This window comes from Indicator indicator, chromosome Z (genome assembly GCF_027791375.1).
Source record: "Indicator indicator isolate 239-I01 chromosome Z, UM_Iind_1.1, whole genome shotgun sequence".
NCBI classification, from domain to species: domain Eukaryota; kingdom Metazoa; phylum Chordata; class Aves; order Piciformes; family Indicatoridae; genus Indicator; species Indicator indicator.
Window position 1 is genome coordinate 74,679,412 of NC_072053.1, and position 17,216 is coordinate 74,696,627.

The following is a 17,216-nucleotide window of genomic DNA, read 5'->3' on the forward strand; positions in this document are numbered from 1 at the left end:
AGGCAGGCAGGGACCAGCTGGGCCAGTCCTTCCTGCAGGGCTCCCACTCGTGGAAACTGGAAGGATTCATGCGATGAGGCACTTGCTGATGTGAAGGTGAAGGAGATGGCACACAAGAGCAAAGCCACACCAGGGAAGGACAGAAGTGGTGGGAATTGTCTGGCAGCATCTAGGTCACTTCAGGGGAGCACCAGATGCCTCTTACCAGCCCAGCTGCACCTTGCCCTATTCCTTCCTGTGAAGGCAAGGGACAGAGTTTTAGTCCTCTTCCCAGAGGTAGCTGCACAGTTTCAGTTCCAGAAGTCAGTGACCACCCATCAGCTTTGTCCAGAGGCTGCACATGCAGCCTGGAAAGCAGTCTGCCTCTTATTTCACCAGTTTACACCCACAGGAAGAGCTAGGCAGCTGCCCCTGCATCTTCTCATGGTCTTTGGCTTGCCAATAAGAAAGCCTGTGCACTGTGATCAATATGCTCTTGGAGTGAAAAATCACTCTGTGCATATGGAAAAGGAGAACCTGCACAGCCTGTAGGGTCTGGTAAAAGATAGGCCTTGATATCCTTTTCATACACACATATAAAAGCACACACACTGTGTATGTATTATACATATGCATGCACACACAGAACAAATCAACCAAAGTAAGAAACAGCTTTAATATGTGTTTTAGCCAGATGGAAAAAAAAAATCATATGAAACCAAAAGGTGTTACTGTGATGTGCAGCTGATGCACTCCTTGGCAAATAATGCATGGCAGTGAGCATTTCCCTCTCAGCAGAGTCTGACATGAAAGGGTCTAAAGCCTTCTTACAGAAGCACATGGCAATGCTATTTTCTGACCAATGCTGAAGAGCAGCTCCATGATCAAACTACAAAGCTGCCAAAAATCCACTGCCTTCAGTGTGTTTTAAAACTGCCTTCCCAGAGAAGAAAACTTAATTTTGAAATGTTTAAACAGTCAGTTAAAAAAACAAAACAAAACAAACCCCCAAAAAACCCAAATAATGTAAGAGTAAAGAAACTCTTCCTTTGGCTTATGACAAGATGTGGTTGGCAAAGTAGACAGGTACGAGGGGCTCTTGTGCAGGCAATATAGGGAAATCAGCTCTGACTCATCAGCTGAAACTACAGGCCATGACTTTGCTTATGGACATGAGAACACACTTCTGAATTTATGCTGAGACCAAATCTTCCATTCAAGAGCTGAAGGTAGGGTGGACTTTTGCCAGCTTTATTATATATTCTTTCGTCTCCTAGTTCCTTTTGACTAGGACTGTGAACAAGCCAAAGAACTAAAGGCAAAATCCAGCCAAGAGAGAGAATTTTGAGCTAAAGGTCCAGCTGCTTCCTGGCACAAACCTGGCCCAGGTCCAGTGGAGGGTTTTTTATGAAATTTTGCCCAAATCAGGCCCCTGCTTTTCGCAGAGCAATCGCCCAAGAGGGAGCAGGGCTGAGCAGTTCCTACTTTACCCAGCAGAGGGCAAATGTGCTCACAAATCTTACAATTCATCAAGAAAACCACCCAAAACCCCAAAACCAAATAAAGCAAACCAACACAACAAAAACACAAAACAAAACAAAAATTCAACAACTCTCCCCCCAAAACCTAAAACCCAAAACCAAACCAAAATAAACCACCGCACCCCCCCCAAAAAACCTCCCCACAACCACCCCAAAAAAAAAAATCCAAGAAAAAAACCCCAAAACCACACCCCCCCTCAAATCAGCAAAAGATTCCCAGTCATCAGCTTGTAAGCACTGCAGTGGAGCTACTCCTGCTGCAGGGATGAGGACCAGTGATTTGAACTGTATGTTGAGGATTTTGAGTGGCTAAAACGTGGGAAGTTAACTCAACCCAAACAACAGAGAAGAAATAAAACTGGGACTAGGTATCAAGGCTTCATCTTATTAGCTTCTTAAAATAAGAAAAAGCAGTGGCTGCTCCAGGGTTGGCATTAAAACAAAACAAAACAACACCTATATTTTACATAATTTACAACAGTTAGTCTCTTCCTTGCTGGAAATCACAACGTTGTGGTGGTCTCAGGTGATGATTTCCAACAGCCAGGACCCTTAAGCTTTAATGATTTCTGCTCTGGATCAGTCAGATCCTCTTTGTCTTAAAACATGGCAACCGGATTTCTTCCATTTATCCCGTCTGCAACCGTGCCCAGAAGCTTGCCTACTTCTGAAAATGTTGCTGGTTGCTCCAAGGAAGACTGTTTCCAGAGTTGTATCAGAGATACTATGAAGGCATTGAATGTGGCCTTAGCTGCTCCAGGAAAACAAGTACTGATACCTTGTGTAGTATTGACAAACCAACCCTCTAAATAGGAGAGCAGAAACTAGTAAGTTAAAGGTCCTTTTGAATAGTTACTTCAGAATTATTCTTCTAATCTACTGGGAAGAATATCTGACCTAAAATAACCCTCATTTTTACTAGGCTGTGTCAGTTTTACACTTGCCAGAGGAAACAATGGGGTAATTATAGCATGCAACTGGAATGAGTGAGTGGAGAATTGGGACTCCTCAATGGAGCATTGAATTCACAACCCAGGAAGCTGCTTGCCTAAAATAGAAAACAATCTCCATTTTAAAATATTCTTGGCAGATATCTGGTCTGCCTGTAGACCCATCAAGAGCCCAGCACCCAGAGGCTCTTCCCAGAAAGTTACAGGAAGGAAAATCTTTCGCTTTTGTTGTTGTGGTTGTTCTGGGCATCTGTAAAATGCTGAATTTTGGCCACATTACAGGACACCACCTCAATGTTTTGCAAGTGTCCTCCCTGATGATCTCCATGTCAGCTCAGTGGGTTCAAGCAGGGCAACCCAGACAGGGCCAGGCTTGGGTGTTCAGGATGTCCCAAAGCAGACAAGTCTTAGGAGAAAATGTATACCAAAAATCAGAAATATCACGAAGAAACTGTTTCATTCAAGCTTAGACTGAAGAACTCATCTGCTACGTCCCAATAGTAAGGCCAGGTCAGTGAAAAAAGCAGAGTTACACAAAATGTCAAATTCTGGAGGGGCAATCTGACTACTAGCTGCAATAGAAGAGGAAGAATTTGGAGGAAAGAAGTGGGTTTGAAGGAAAGACCAATGCACCAAGACACAAAGGCATGTCAGTTGCACAGAGGTATGTCAGACTGCAAAAACTGCTCTTCACTTCCCTGCAAGAAATTGTTACGTGATCTTGTGGTTATGGCTCTTGCTAAAATTTGCAGAAGGATTTCTCTTGCCAGGTGTAATATATTTTTTAGTATTTTGGAAAATAAATAAATAAATAGAAACTGATACCAGTCCTGTGTAGGGTTTATTTATCTATCCATCCTAAGAGGGAGACTAGCTTGCCCTGAGATATATCCAACAGATATATCAATAATTGCTCTCTTACTGGTAACAAGAGAATAAAAGATAACATTCAAACAGGCTTTAGTCCAAAGCATATTTATCCCTACCACTGAATGAAATTGACTTCTATCAAGTATGGGCTAATTTTTATTGAACAGCAGCAGCAAAATGGATGTAGAATCAAGTATAGTATTTTACTGATTCTTCTCATTTGTACCTGGAAGAACTAAAAGCACTGAAATCAGAGAATGTGAAGGCCTGGATGTCAAAAATTTACCAGTATGGTGTGGGAAAATCATTGCACAGAACACCTCCATGGAGCATACTCTGCACAAAGAGACAGGCAGCACAAAGGCAGGGAACAGGCTGCCTGCTCCTGCAGATATGAGCATTTCAGCTCAGGAATGATAAATTAAATTCTTTAATGTAAAACTGGAACTACTGAGGGACAAAGAACGTCTGGTTCTCCAGTATGAAGTTATTTTCTTTACCATACCTACTTAAAGCTATTCACTGAATACACTGGATCTATAGTGAGCACAGTGAGGAGCTGGGTGACTTGCCTGAAAAAAGGACAGTAACAGTGTTATACTGATGCTGGTCAGTACTAAAACATGAACTGTGTGCCCTCTGCCATCAAATCCACTCTGTTGGTTTTTGGTTTTGTAACACAAGAATTCTCAGCAGTAGCCTTTAATTTTGTATAAATATCCCCTTACTGTAGTATCTCCTACAGCATGATTGATATTGGGCAGACTCAGATAACATCCTGCACATTTGTAGATATGTGTAATTTTAAGGACAAAAGCAGAAGACTTTGAGAACAAAACCAACCTGTCTATGCGCAGGCACCTAGTTACCTGTGGTCTCATTAGAACAGCAGATGGATGTGCTTTTAACATGGGCTGCAGGAATTTGGAGTTAATAAAAACCACATCAACCTAACGAAGCAGGCTGTGGTTTGCTGCACCTCATTCAGCCTCAGCAGTTACTGCATCTTGATGGGGGTTTGCTGCTTCCCAGAGCAGAGCCTCCAGGTGTGGAAGTCCCTGCTTCCAGCCAGCATGGGCACAGCTGGGTCAGCTCCAGTGCTGCTGACAGGGATAAAAAATCAGCCACCTGCCCACACTGGAGCTGATTATGGACAGGACAGGAGACACTGCTCAGCTGTGGGGCCCGCAGAGAGTCAGGGGACATTATGTCTTCAGGCTTGCTGCTCCTTCTGAAACAACTGTCTGGTTTCACCTGATGAAACCCAGTGAGAACCACACAGCTTCTTCAGTCTGAGGTTTAGCACTGGGGATTAGACAGGTGGCATGGCTTCACGTGCATACAGAATCTCTATGTCTTACAACCCTTTTCATCTCTAACCCCTTTTCCATCTATGCACATTCAATTTCAGCTCATTACTCCTTGATCAAGTATCATTTTACAAACCAGACATGTAATCCTTCCCAGCAGAAGGCCAGGGGCTGGGCATGTAAAAACTATACCCGAGCTTCTGGCCTCACACCACATTAAATGCTCTGATCACTACTTACCATTCATACATCATAACACAGATTATTGTGCAGCTATTATAGGGCAGAAGAGGCCCAACATGTGTTTAAAATCTGGTCTCTGAAAGCACACTGCTTTTATACTGATTAATTTTCTATAAATACTCTACACAAAGATCAATCATGGGCTTGCATCAGTGAGATAAAACCCACACTCAATTATTTAACGACGAGGAAAAGGCATGCATTTGACTTTGATTTACTCTCCAGGACAGAAAATGTTCATATGCTAGTTTTGATGTAGCTGACTTGGTCAAATATGTTCCATAATAAGAAAATAGGGGTTCATGTTTATAGAAAACATGATGCTGGAGAAACAAATGCCAGACTTTACCAGAATCTGTCTGTGCCTCTTAGAGAAGACCAGATTTACACAGAAAATTACAGGCAATTGAAATGTACACATTTTTGAGCACCTTGTTCTGAATAAACATTGGGAAAATGTAGTTAATATCAGCTCCCTGCTCTTTAAATTGTTGTCTTTGTTGAAGTTCAGCTTTGTAGGGATAAGGATTGTGCAAGTTACTGCCTTGCTGAAACACCAGAAGTCACTGTAAATACCTTCCTTTAGCAGGTGTGGGTTTCTTCTGTTTCAAAACCACAGCTGTGGGACTGTGATCAGTCATTACATCACAACAGACAAGGACAAGGACAATGACAAGGAAAGGTAGACAAAATTTACCACACAGTCCATGCATTTGGATCTGACTTGCTTCTTCCACAGATGAAAGGTTGGTGTGCAGATTTTTTTTAAAATACTGAAGATTTTGATAGTGTTAAATACATTGCAGTTGGAGACAAAGCAGAGCCACAGCAGTTTCACTCAGCACCTGAGGATGCTGGGATCTCAGGTTTAGCTTTGTCAGCTAAATGATAGCAGGGATTAAGGAGAAGTTCTCACTTCACACCTCAGGAATGCTCCAGCCCTGGGCAACAGCTCCCATCCCTTTAATTACAACCCTTCTCATGTCAGAAATTGTTACTAGAATCCAAGGGTTAGAAAACTGGCCACAAAAATATCCCACATACCTATTTCCACCTCAGTTTTGATATGAAACAGCACTGGCACACAGTGTGAAAATGCAAACTGCAGTGACATGCACTTGGAATCATCATGCAAGAGGCAGCAAAACCAAATAAGCAGTTGAAAAGTACCTCAGAAGTAACCTTGCTAGACAGTAATTTACAGGTGTACTGGTAGAAAGGGAAAAGACCAGCATTAGTACATTGAACAAGCATGTTGTAACTAGGAAACAAGAACAAAATACAGAAATTGCAAGAACTGGCACACCTCAGAGTACAAGATTGCAAGCAACCTGGTGTCATATTAAAAAAAAAAAAAAAGTCAGTTTGGTGTTTTTTTAAATGACGTTGCTTGGCCAGTCTCAGTCTTGTTTACCACCAGTGCTTGATCTGTTTTCTTGCTGCTGCTTTTTTCTCTTTTTTTTTTTTTTTCACCTGTTGAAACCTCTACTATAACACATCCTCTTTGGAAGAAGCTGCCCCCCTTGCCTGAGCAGTGAAGTTCTTCCATGAGCAGATGTGCTTGATTTGCCCTGTTTCTGAAAGGCAAAACCTGCAAACTCTGGCCAGAGCGGCCACCTAGTAGCCACTGAAGCCAGACATATAACAGAAGGTAGTGACATTCAAAGCAGAGACAGAGTAGATGTCCCACTGAAACCACCTTCCAGCCTTTTGGTGTGTCTAATGTAGGAAAAAACCTGAAGCTCTGTGAGTCAGTACAGCTGGTTTGCTCAGCACATAACAGGGAGTTTCCACGGACATCAAACCTCTCCACAATCCCACGCAGGAGACCACAGATGCTGCCTTCTACTCCTGCAGCAGCACTGGCTCTATTCAGCACCCTGACTGCTCCCAGCACCTGAGGAAGTCTCTGGTTTCCTTCAGTCACAAAGAGCAATGCTGAGCCGTGTTCAGCACTCAGGACTTAATGCTCCAAGTGGCAGATGCTGTTCTGGTTGTCAGTTATGCTCCTTCCCCTGCTGCATTTCATCCCTATGGGTGTTTAAAATATGCACAGATGTGGTACTAAGTGACATGGTTTAGTACCAAACCTGGTAGAGTTAGATAATGGTTGGACTCAACAGCTTTAAAGGTCTTTTCCTACCAAAACTATTCTAGGATTCCTTGATTCTCTCTATTTTTAACCACAGGATTCCTTTTGCTTCCTTAGTTAGAGAAATATTTTTCCTGAGCCCATGGTCAAAGGTACTCTTATGACAAATCAAAGCTGTTTATTGTTTAATGACTTATTGCTTAGCCTGGCTCGTAGAGTATTAGCTCAAACTAACAGTGGTACAAGTGCAGCACTTCTTACTTGAATTATCTTTCCCCTGTCAGTGGTAGGATTTGTTTACAAAAGGAGAGCAGAAAAAGGCAGGAAGGAGAAACAAAACACTCGTGCTGGTCTGAGAAAGCTCTCGCTGGTCTCTGCAGGATGCTGCCCTCTAATAGCATTTTGGGAAGGCAGCAGCCAGAATGTGAATCTTGTTTGGCTCTACGCAATGGGCTTAGAGAGGAGAAAAGAAGAATTACAACAGACCACAATGCTGTGGGGCTGCATTGTGCTCTGGGGCCCTGGCAAATTCACTGCAGCCTTGACAATTCGTTCCAGAAAAGGATCCATCTGACAAGTTGTCTGACTGGCACCAGTGTTCTGACAGTGCATCTTCAGGTGTTCAGTGCCCAGGCAGCTGCAGCAGCAGCAGCCAGCAGCTCAGCTGGTACGCAGAGCACTCCTCTTTGGTTAGACACTGCCCAGACCTGTGCTCCTGTCAGGACATCAGGGTTTACTTCAAACTGCAGAAAAGACTATGCAGTTGTGGCCAACCTGCTTTCCAGGGAGCAGATGTGCAGCTTTGCAAGCATCTGAGGAGCAGAGGGAGTTGCAATGACATCTTACATGGCTTCTGTGTGCTACAGTCTGCATGGCAAATGGCATGTGACCATTACTAGTTGTGGGACTTCAGCCACAAGCCACCACTTCCTGGGCTGGCTAAGTCACTCTTGCCCTTTATGGGAGCAGAGGAAAATTCAGGGTGAACACCAGCTGAGTGTCACCTCTTCAGTAGAGCAGCTTCTGCAGCTGTGCCGAGGTTTCAGGCCACTAGACTGACAGACACTTTCTATGGGACTCCCAAGGACCAGTTCTGGTTTGCACCACTGGGAGTTCCACACCCCTCTTTATAATTATAAAGTTCCTCCCAGCTTCTGCAAAAGAAGTGCATGTGTGACATGTGTCCTGCAAGTCTCTGACTACCTTTCAGGGAAAGAGATTTTCTGCAGTGATGCCAGAAAGCATCACTCACTGGAGCAGGTGGAGCCATCGCATTTCACTGGGTGCTTTGGAGAAGGAAAGAAAACCAGGCAGTGGCTCCTTCCCAAGATATGCATGGCCTTGAGGTGCCTCTACCAGAACAAGGCATGTTCCTGTTGCATGGATTGGCTTTCTGTATGACCAGCAGGAGTCTGTTGGAAGATGAGATCTTGCTTTTTAGTGGCTTCAGTACAAAATGAGACCATAAAGTTTCTGGTAGTCAAATTAACCTATTTGTGCTTTGAGTCACCTCTTCTACCAAGGTTTAGTTAACCAGTAGAAATGTAACAGGATCCCTCCACATTGCATTCCTTCTAAGTATCTTATGCTACTGTGCAATAGTCATGATTAGAAGATGCCAGATTAGTGCAGTATTCCTTTTACAAACCTTCACTTACTCCTACACCCCTAATGAGATTCTATCTTTAATGAACGTTACTAGAAAGCAGCTTCTTTGGAGCATGAGCTCCTTGGTGCTGCAGTCATTGTTCTGATATCTCTGGGAAATACCTGGAGGGCTGTGGCTGCTTCAGCAAACACTGTGCCCATTTAAGAATTTTTATACTGGACTTAGTTGTCACTACCTTCTGCACTCACTGCCCACAATAATGATGAGTCTGAACAAGAAACACCTTGTGCTCTGTTGGTAAATAGAGAATATAATGGCTGCACCTGAATTTTAACATTTCATAGCTCTTCTTATTAGTGACTCCAATAAAAACACCTTAATTGGGTTAAACTCTGCTACAGTAATGACTGAAATACAGGCATTCATTTCACAAGCTGAAATTTTGCTTTCTGTTTGCGTAGGAGAAAGACAACAAAACCAGGGGGAAACAGCACGCTATCCATCAAAAGATCCAAGTTAAATTTTTGAGGTATTTCCAATCCAGTTTTGCAAAGGGTGCTTCCTGAGGAAGTTATCCACTTGAACTTAATACCTGTTTGATTCACAAAGGTCAAAAAGTCACTAAAATAACCCACTGAAGAATCTTGGTGATGTATGAATTAATAGAGTCTGCCAGTGGCAGGGCAGGTACCCACTTTTCTTACTATTGACTTAATTAAATGAAATTTGAGTTGCCTCTGATATTTGCAGTGACACTGTTTTCCTCTCCACTGGCCCTCACTCTTCCATTTCCTTTCCACCGGTCCCTTACAATGTGCTAAAACCTTTACACACTTGCAAGGTTATCCGAGCAGATTCTAGGGAAACAAGTATTTTTGTTGTCTGAATGTTGGTTCTTGTGAGTCATGATCTCTATCACAGAGCAAAAAGTGGAAACAAAAATTGCACTTACACTGCTGTCGTCCATCCTTTCTCGTCTCTTAGTTTTGTGTGTTTCATAATCCTCCATGAGGGTCTGCATCAAGTTCTTGGGTCGCTGGGCTCCTGCAGGCTCCTCAGACAGCGGGTCAGACTGCGAGACAGGGCCTTCCGTGGTAGGGGATGGAGGAGGTTTGATCTTCTCTATCTTCCCTGCAATGACATGAAAAGGAAAGATCATCTCTAAGCTGAAGGACTCAAAAATTACTTCCAGAAGACAACACTAGAAACATTTTCAGCATTTTCTTTGAATGAAGAAAGCCTTTGGAACGAAGTCAGTGACACAATTTGGTAAATCAGGGTCAAAGGTTTTTGAAATACTCTCCCTCTTCCTGAAATCCACTAAATGAAAACACTAAAAATATATTTAAAAAAAAACAAACAAACTAGAAAAGTTACCAAATGCTGCAATGCAAATTTACCTCATCATTATTGTTCATAGCAGTGTCTGGCTGAATAAACCCTGTTCTCTGCTACAGGACACATTTCAGTGATCTGGAAATGCTTGCAAGATTCTGAAAAACTGCAAGATTATTTTTCTTCTGCCTCTGACAATACAACACCCAGGATGTCACCACTGTATGCGAAGGACAAGATGTGAGATATCCAGAGAAGGCATCTTGTTAAGTGTTGATGACTTTTCCTCTTTCTCCAGTGCTTTTTATCTGCTTTGTAAGCTTGAAAAGCTTTGATTTGGTCCCTGGTATTACCTGCAAGTTGCAGAGTGTGCTCTTGGAGGGACACCTGTGGCAGGTCTCCCATGCACCCTGACTTAGACAGGGCCCTTCAGTCTGCTGGTGGCAGGATAGTCAGGGAGAAGTCAGGCTGCACTATGAGCCCATTTCATCCAGGGAAGCCTGTTCCAAGCAGAGTGATGCCAGCTGAAAATGTTGGTAAAAAGCAGGCCAGAGCAAGGAGACCACTGCAAGGACCTGCAGAAGAGCTTGTGGGTGGGCAGACTACACTTCTCTGGGGAAGACAGACTGTGTTTCTCATCACCAGGTGCCAATTAACCTCATCTAAGTGGGAAGAATGTGAATAATGGTGGTAGGTTATTGGCATTGGATTAATGTGCAGGAACATTCAGCTATGACAGCAGTAAGCAATGCTGAATAAAAATCAGGATCCCTTTTCCATGGCATGTCAGTTCTTTGAAATATGGTGGCTCAATGGATAGGAAAGAAATAAAAGAAGGAAAACCCCACCCCCAAACTCTTGAAAATAAGGGAAATAATCAGAAGGATTGTGCAGGTTTTCATGAAACTTCCTGTTACTGAGAAAAATGAAAACCCTACCTGCTCCTCCAAAAAACATCATGACAGTGGTAGCCACTAGAGAGCAGCCTTGAAACCTCCTGTAGGAATCAGCAAGATTTACTCTTGAAGGAAGAAGTGAAACCTGAGTCAACATTGCAGAGGTCTTTTACAAGAAATCCCCTTGCCAGTCTTAGTTTAATTTCTGACCATCATGGAAAACCCCAGCTTCACTAGTTTCTCATTACAGTCTTAGCTTAAGCTTGCCAGTGCCTGGATGAGGCTGTGAATTCATCCTCCTTAAATCACTGTGCCAGGAATGGGAAGGGGAGTTTCTACTGACCCAGTTACTCTGGGTTGCACCAGCACTAGCTCCAGAGAACCACAGGATACATTGCCAAAGCAGAGGACAACAGCAGTTCTGAGCTGCCGAGCTGCACCCACTTGTGACAGTCTGGACTGCTCAGCAGGGCAGAGTAAGAACAATTGTCACCTTGCCAGTCTAGGGGGTCCAAAAGTCTGCTGACAATAAAAGGCCTGAAAAAGGGTCAGATATTTTGCTGTATTACTTCATTCTCATACTGCTTACTAACTGCCTTGGACACATGCAAGTAACGCAGGAAGAATCATGATTGTTAGATGTCTGACCAGCTTTTGCTTTCCCCTAGGGTGTTCAGACCTATGGACAGGCCTCGTGCCTGGAAAGAGCACCTTCCATTCCACTTGCCAAGGAGAACAATGCAAACTGTAGGCTTTGGGGATCTGAAATGTATAAAGGGGATACTTCCAAGCAGATCCATCCTCCCTGGATGAAAGGGCCATTCAATTCTCCATTGTAACAGCAGCTCTGCAATGGTTGTGTTCATGCTGAGTGGCGTCACCAGGAACAGTGTCACAGTTCCCTTTTTTCATAAATAGAGAAGTCAATGCAGTAAGGAGACTTGCCCACAGCAAAACAGTGGCTTAATGGTTTGTATCCACAAGCAACTATGCTTATACAGCCATTTTGTCTGTATAGATGTTTGAATTCCACAGTCTTTTTAGAGAGCAGTGTTTTCTTCAAGTTTCTAAATTTTTTTTGAGAACAGGGAGGCAGGTAGAAGAGAGTGATGGTACCACTGCTGACAGTGTCAGAAAGGCAAGCAACCACCAGTGAAGCTGTGGTTAGATACTGGGGTGTCTGAGGCTGCAGGGTGCTCAGGACAACCACAGAAAAAAAACAATCTCTGAACCTGATATAGAGCTCTCATTCAGTTTGCTGATGTGGACTGTGTTAGAAATATTGCTGGGTTAAATCTCTTCTAGTAGATTTAAAATCCAGACAAAGCAGAAGAGTCACTCAGCATAAAAGCATCATGAGACACGACGAACATAGGCATTTTCTAATTCCACAATTCCACACCCACACCTGATGTACAGACACTGCTGGAGGTCCTTGCCCAACTCTGTGTTGAGTTTCTCTGACTCAAATGGAAACAGTGTCACACTTGTGGTATACCAACAAAAACTGCATCCTGATGGTCATACTTGCAAGTTAACAGTAGTTAACAGCAGTGTCTTCCACTCTAGGGGAAGGTAATTCCCTGAGGCCACCTTTAGGACTGTTGCAAGATATTGAGCACAGGGTCTAACATCCCAAATCTTCACCTACACACTTAGGTTTTCCTCCTCTTTGGAAGGCACTTCAAAATACATTCTGTAGCTTCAGGTCTGGTGATAGTTTCCTCTACTCTCTGATTTCATGGATCTAGTAGGAAGCTTTTAATTTCTCACAATTCCTGGCCTCTTGTGCTATTTGGGGCAGGCAGGAGCTGCTCCTATGGAGAATGCTCTTTCTTAGCCCTGAGGAGGGTAAGGAAAACCTCAGGGAAGGGGCAATTGCTGCTGTGTCTAATCCAGTGGCCGCAAGCCATCACCTGGTCCCTCTGTTTGAAGCCAAAGATATCAAAGAGCTGGGGACAAATCAGTTTTCTGCTAACAAAAATCTTTGCACAGCTCTGGGGAGCAAGGAGAGTTGTGGTAGTGACTTATTCACTCTGTGGAGCCTCAGTGGTGTCCATTCACTGCAAGCTGAGCAATGATGCTCAGCTGACTTGCTGCATGATCAACAAGAAAGAGTGATGGAGGGGAGGCCCTGGGACAAAGGCATGAGCTACCACTGAGTAACCTGCAAGTACCAAAGGCCATCATACAGTGTTAACTTGGGTACGAAGTAGATAGGAAGATGTGGTCTTCATATAAGTAAGAGCAATTTTGCAGATGCAATTTTTTAAGACATCTGCCAAAATAAGTTGTTTCATGCCAGGTGAAAGGTAGGCTTCTTTGGTCTGCTTGAGTACCGGGTAAGCAACATGAACATGCAAACACAAAACCAAACAAACATTAACAAACCAGCTCTCAAGGATCTTCTAATTTCATACACATTCACCACTAGGGAAGGCATAACAAATGATCTGGGTTTGTATATTGTTAAAGCATTCCTGGAGGTGTTCAGGGAACAAGTGATGAGCACTCCAGAGGAATGGAATCCTTGAAGAGAATGAACTTTGTTTTTTTTTTCCACACTGCTGCTTATGAAGGAGTAAGAGAATAGTATCTCCCATAAACTCAAAGACTTAATTTCTGCTACAGCCTTTCACAAAATTCTCATTATAAAAAGATGTTCACACTACAGCCTTTCACGAAATTCTCATTATAAAAAGATGTTCATGTATATGTATCACACCTGATCTTTATTCTTTACATGTACATGGCCAAATTTTGCAATGGCCACAAATATTAAAAACCCCTTCCCACAACAGTTCCTGTTTCTCCTCCCACTGTACAAAAAGTATCTTCAGGCTGTGATTGAACTTGAGAAGTTTCCTAGGTATTTACTAGTGAAAAATGAGGGTGGAAATTGGTTTTCAGGCTGAAGTGGCACCTCTGACAGCTGTCACTAAGGAGAAGATAAGACACTCCTTCCTTTCTGGAGGGAAGTTCCCCATGCCTCATCCTGAGACAGCAAATATTCACAAAGGGTTTCTCTTCAACAGAAAAGCCATCACTGAAACAAGACCCCTCATGTAGTGAGTTTCACACCTCCTTTGATGAATAGGATTCCTCAGGCTAGGCACTAGAGGAAGTCAGACACACGTTCTTCTTAGGCTAAGTGCTCCTAATAAATGGAACACAGGAATTACACCACCAAATGTATGATGGATCCTCTTGTGTCACAAACCCATCCTCGTTCAATGAACCAGCCAACAACCACAGCTGGTCTGCCCCAGAGTGACAGTTTACTGCCTGCACACCACAGAGAAAGCCACTGACTTGCTATGCAGCTGCCTTGCCAAGCACAACAGGTGCTGCAGCAAAACAGCACAGGAAATGTTCACATTTCAGTTTTCGAGATCCAGGATGACGCTCTGTTTGGCCACATTCAAGCACTCTTTTTGTCTTTCCTGGGTTTCCTCATGAGGAAATCCCAACTTCTTGGGAAAGGAGTTCACATAGGTTCTTCCCTTCACCCTCCCACAAATACCCTGGAGAAGGTCTTGTCTTTTGTGCACATAGTCGTTCCACTGAAATTACTCTGAGTCTTGCTCAAGGGATCTGAGAGGGGTTAAAAGGCTGCTTCAAAGGACCACAAACAGCTTTAAAGGATACTTATTAGCAGTACAGAATTTTATTACTAGGAATCAGGTTGGCTTGTGCTGGGTGGTTGGCAGACACCAAGTTTAGTGTTACTGTCAGTTGCATGTCAGGGTGGTAAAAACAGGCTGTTTTCTAGAGTAATTAGCAGTTAGTTCACTCATACACCCACAGGAATTGTGTTAATCTTCCACATTTCATTCAAATTAGCAGTTCATGCCACTGCAATCCTTTTTTTGTGTGTTTTGTGTTTCCATCATCCAGGGTGGGTTCAAAGCAGTGAAGTCGGCCAGGAGTAATAAATAACTAGGGACCACCAGGAGTCCTAGTAAAGCTACTCTGCCTAGTTCACCACCATAAAGCATCCTGATAGGTAGGCCATTGCTAATTAAGTTAATTACTGCATGTCCTCAAAAGAGCGCTGGTGAGTTTTCACTTTCCCACCATTTAAGGATTAGCAACAGATTTTTAAAATTAGACTTGACCCCTCTAATCCCTTTCTGCTGAGGTATCCGGATGTTAAGAGTGACATTTCTTTCTTTAGGAAAGGAAAACTGGTGATAGAAATACCTCTGTTTCTTCTTTTTACTATCATTATCACTATCATTACTGAGATGATTTTTTTTCCCCCTGCAAAACCAGATATTCAGATTACATTGTCAGACATGTTCCACAGCATATTCCTTACTGTGCCTACCCACATGTAGGTTTCCCTTTATCCTCTGTAGGTCACCTCACTAACTGGCCTTGTACAATTAAGTTTTGCAGTCAGATGATGTTGCTTCTGTTGAATCACTTTTTTTGTTGTTTTGTTTATATTGAAAAGATACTCTACATGTTAAAATAAAATGAAGGTTGCTGAGATCTTCCAAGGGATTGCACAGTATTCCTTCTCTCTGCTTTGAAGGATGCCTGCAAGCTGTACCTGAGCACAGCTGCCTAAAGGGACAGCAAGTATGAGATGAAAGTATGCACCCTGCAATGCTAGGAGTGCAGAGCTAATTTCTGCTTGCTGAGAGCTCTGCTGAGCACATCCACTGCTTAGAAAGCACCAGTGAAAGATTTAAGACCTAGTTTGGCACTGCTCTTTGTGGGTTTTTTTGATCAATGAAAACTTTACACATTGCCATATTTCATCTTTTCCTAGAAATTACTCATTTGCCTCTTCACCAGCTACAAATTGCAGTGGCGTGAATCATGGGCTAATGGATCCCAATTTTCTTTCTTGAATGTATGGCAGTTGGACATTTAAAGGAAACTCTCTGGAATGGTTCATTATATATATACAAGTTTATCATTCTTTCTAGAATGTACAATTTAACATCAGGCACCAAGTAAACGCCTTGTTGTGCGGAGAAATAAGGACAAGTAGAAGTACACTGTTTTCCCAGATGCTACCTTAAAAGAAGCATTAGTGTCAGCAACCCTTCCAACATCACTTATGAGTAAAAAGCAACCACCATCAGCATCATTTCAAGCATTGGCAACTACAGATGATGCTGTCAGACACAAGCACACCTTTACACAAGTCCTCTTAGTTAAGGTCTATAGTGCCCTGCCTCTCCTATCTTGTCAAACATTGCTCAAAACACCTCAGTTTATGGAGAAAGCTTACTATCAAAAAAGCTGTTCTATAGGGGTAATAACCATAGCACTCCACAGAAATCATCAACATCTGCTATATTTTTTTGGCAAGAAAACAGGTTAAAATCATTCTTCTTTGCAGAAGAAACAACACCAAGTAGTAGCTATTTGTGCACTGCATAACACTCCAAATTCACAATCAGACTCAGTAATGGACCGAATTCAGACTTTAGTCAAGTTTGCCATGACTTGGAGTAGAAAAAGATCACCCTGCACAATTTTTGGAGACATCATGGGCTCATGTTTACAGCTGTGGAAGTAAGGATAGGACTTAAACATTCTGGTTAAAATCTGTGTTTCTTCGCAATGATGCTTTAACAAAATCTTACGTAGGTCTACACTCATAAAAACTACTACTACACAGAAATAAGCTGGCACATATTTCTATTGTTTTTCTTTATATTTCTTTTTTCATGTTATACTAAGAAGGCATGAGTGCTTGATTTTATTTTTTGAAAAGGGGAAGTAGGAGAGGGTTTTGCTATAACTGCTGTGAATGCCACCACAAGGACATAGAAGCTGGTAAGTTGGAGAACTTCTACAGACTGTAGTACGCTTTTTTGGCATGTGTGATGCCTGTTTAATTCAGTAGCAAATGACAATAGCTGAAATATGTAGCAAACCACAGCTATGAGATCCTTTTACAACACTAAGTTCATTTAGAAGACCAAGAACTACCTGAAAACAGAAAGCAAAACACATGTAAAATCTGATGCAGTCCCCCAAAATTTGTAAATTTCCACTACTTTTGCACTTCCTTAATGATGTACAAGAGAACAGAAAGCCTGTTAAAAAGGCTTTTTATGTTTGTCTTTCAAATAGCCACACAGCTGCAAAACACACTGCTGCCCTTCCTTGTGATAGTCCTAAGTTTTAGTCGGTGGTCTGAGCAGCACAGCAATAGCCATGCCACACTACAACATGACATGGGATGAACAAGGCACAGGGTTTCCTAATGATTACCAACAGAGTATGTAAGTTACTTCTGCACTCCATTTGGGAAAAAAAAAAAACAAAATTGTTCACAAATGTGCTTACAGAAGGAAAGCTGAGTTGTACCATGCCTTCTTCCTACCTGTAGTTTCCAGGCAAAGTCATGACACCTCCTTGCCCT

General features: G+C 42.7%; 1 protein-coding gene across 1 annotated transcript in view; it reads right to left on the reverse strand.

Moving 5' to 3' along the window:
• PALM2AKAP2 (PALM2 and AKAP2 fusion) overlaps positions 1-17,216 on the reverse strand; it is a 232,959-nt gene that overhangs the window by 200 nt on the left and 215,543 nt on the right. Inside the window, exons 11-12 of the mRNA XM_054397627.1 lie at positions 9,547-9,725; positions 6,064-6,102 (exon numbers count right to left, since the gene is read on the reverse strand). Coding sequence (XP_054253602.1) covers positions 6,064-6,102; positions 9,547-9,725 — 218 coding nt within the window. The remainder of the gene's footprint in view (positions 1-6,063; positions 6,103-9,546; positions 9,726-17,216) is intronic.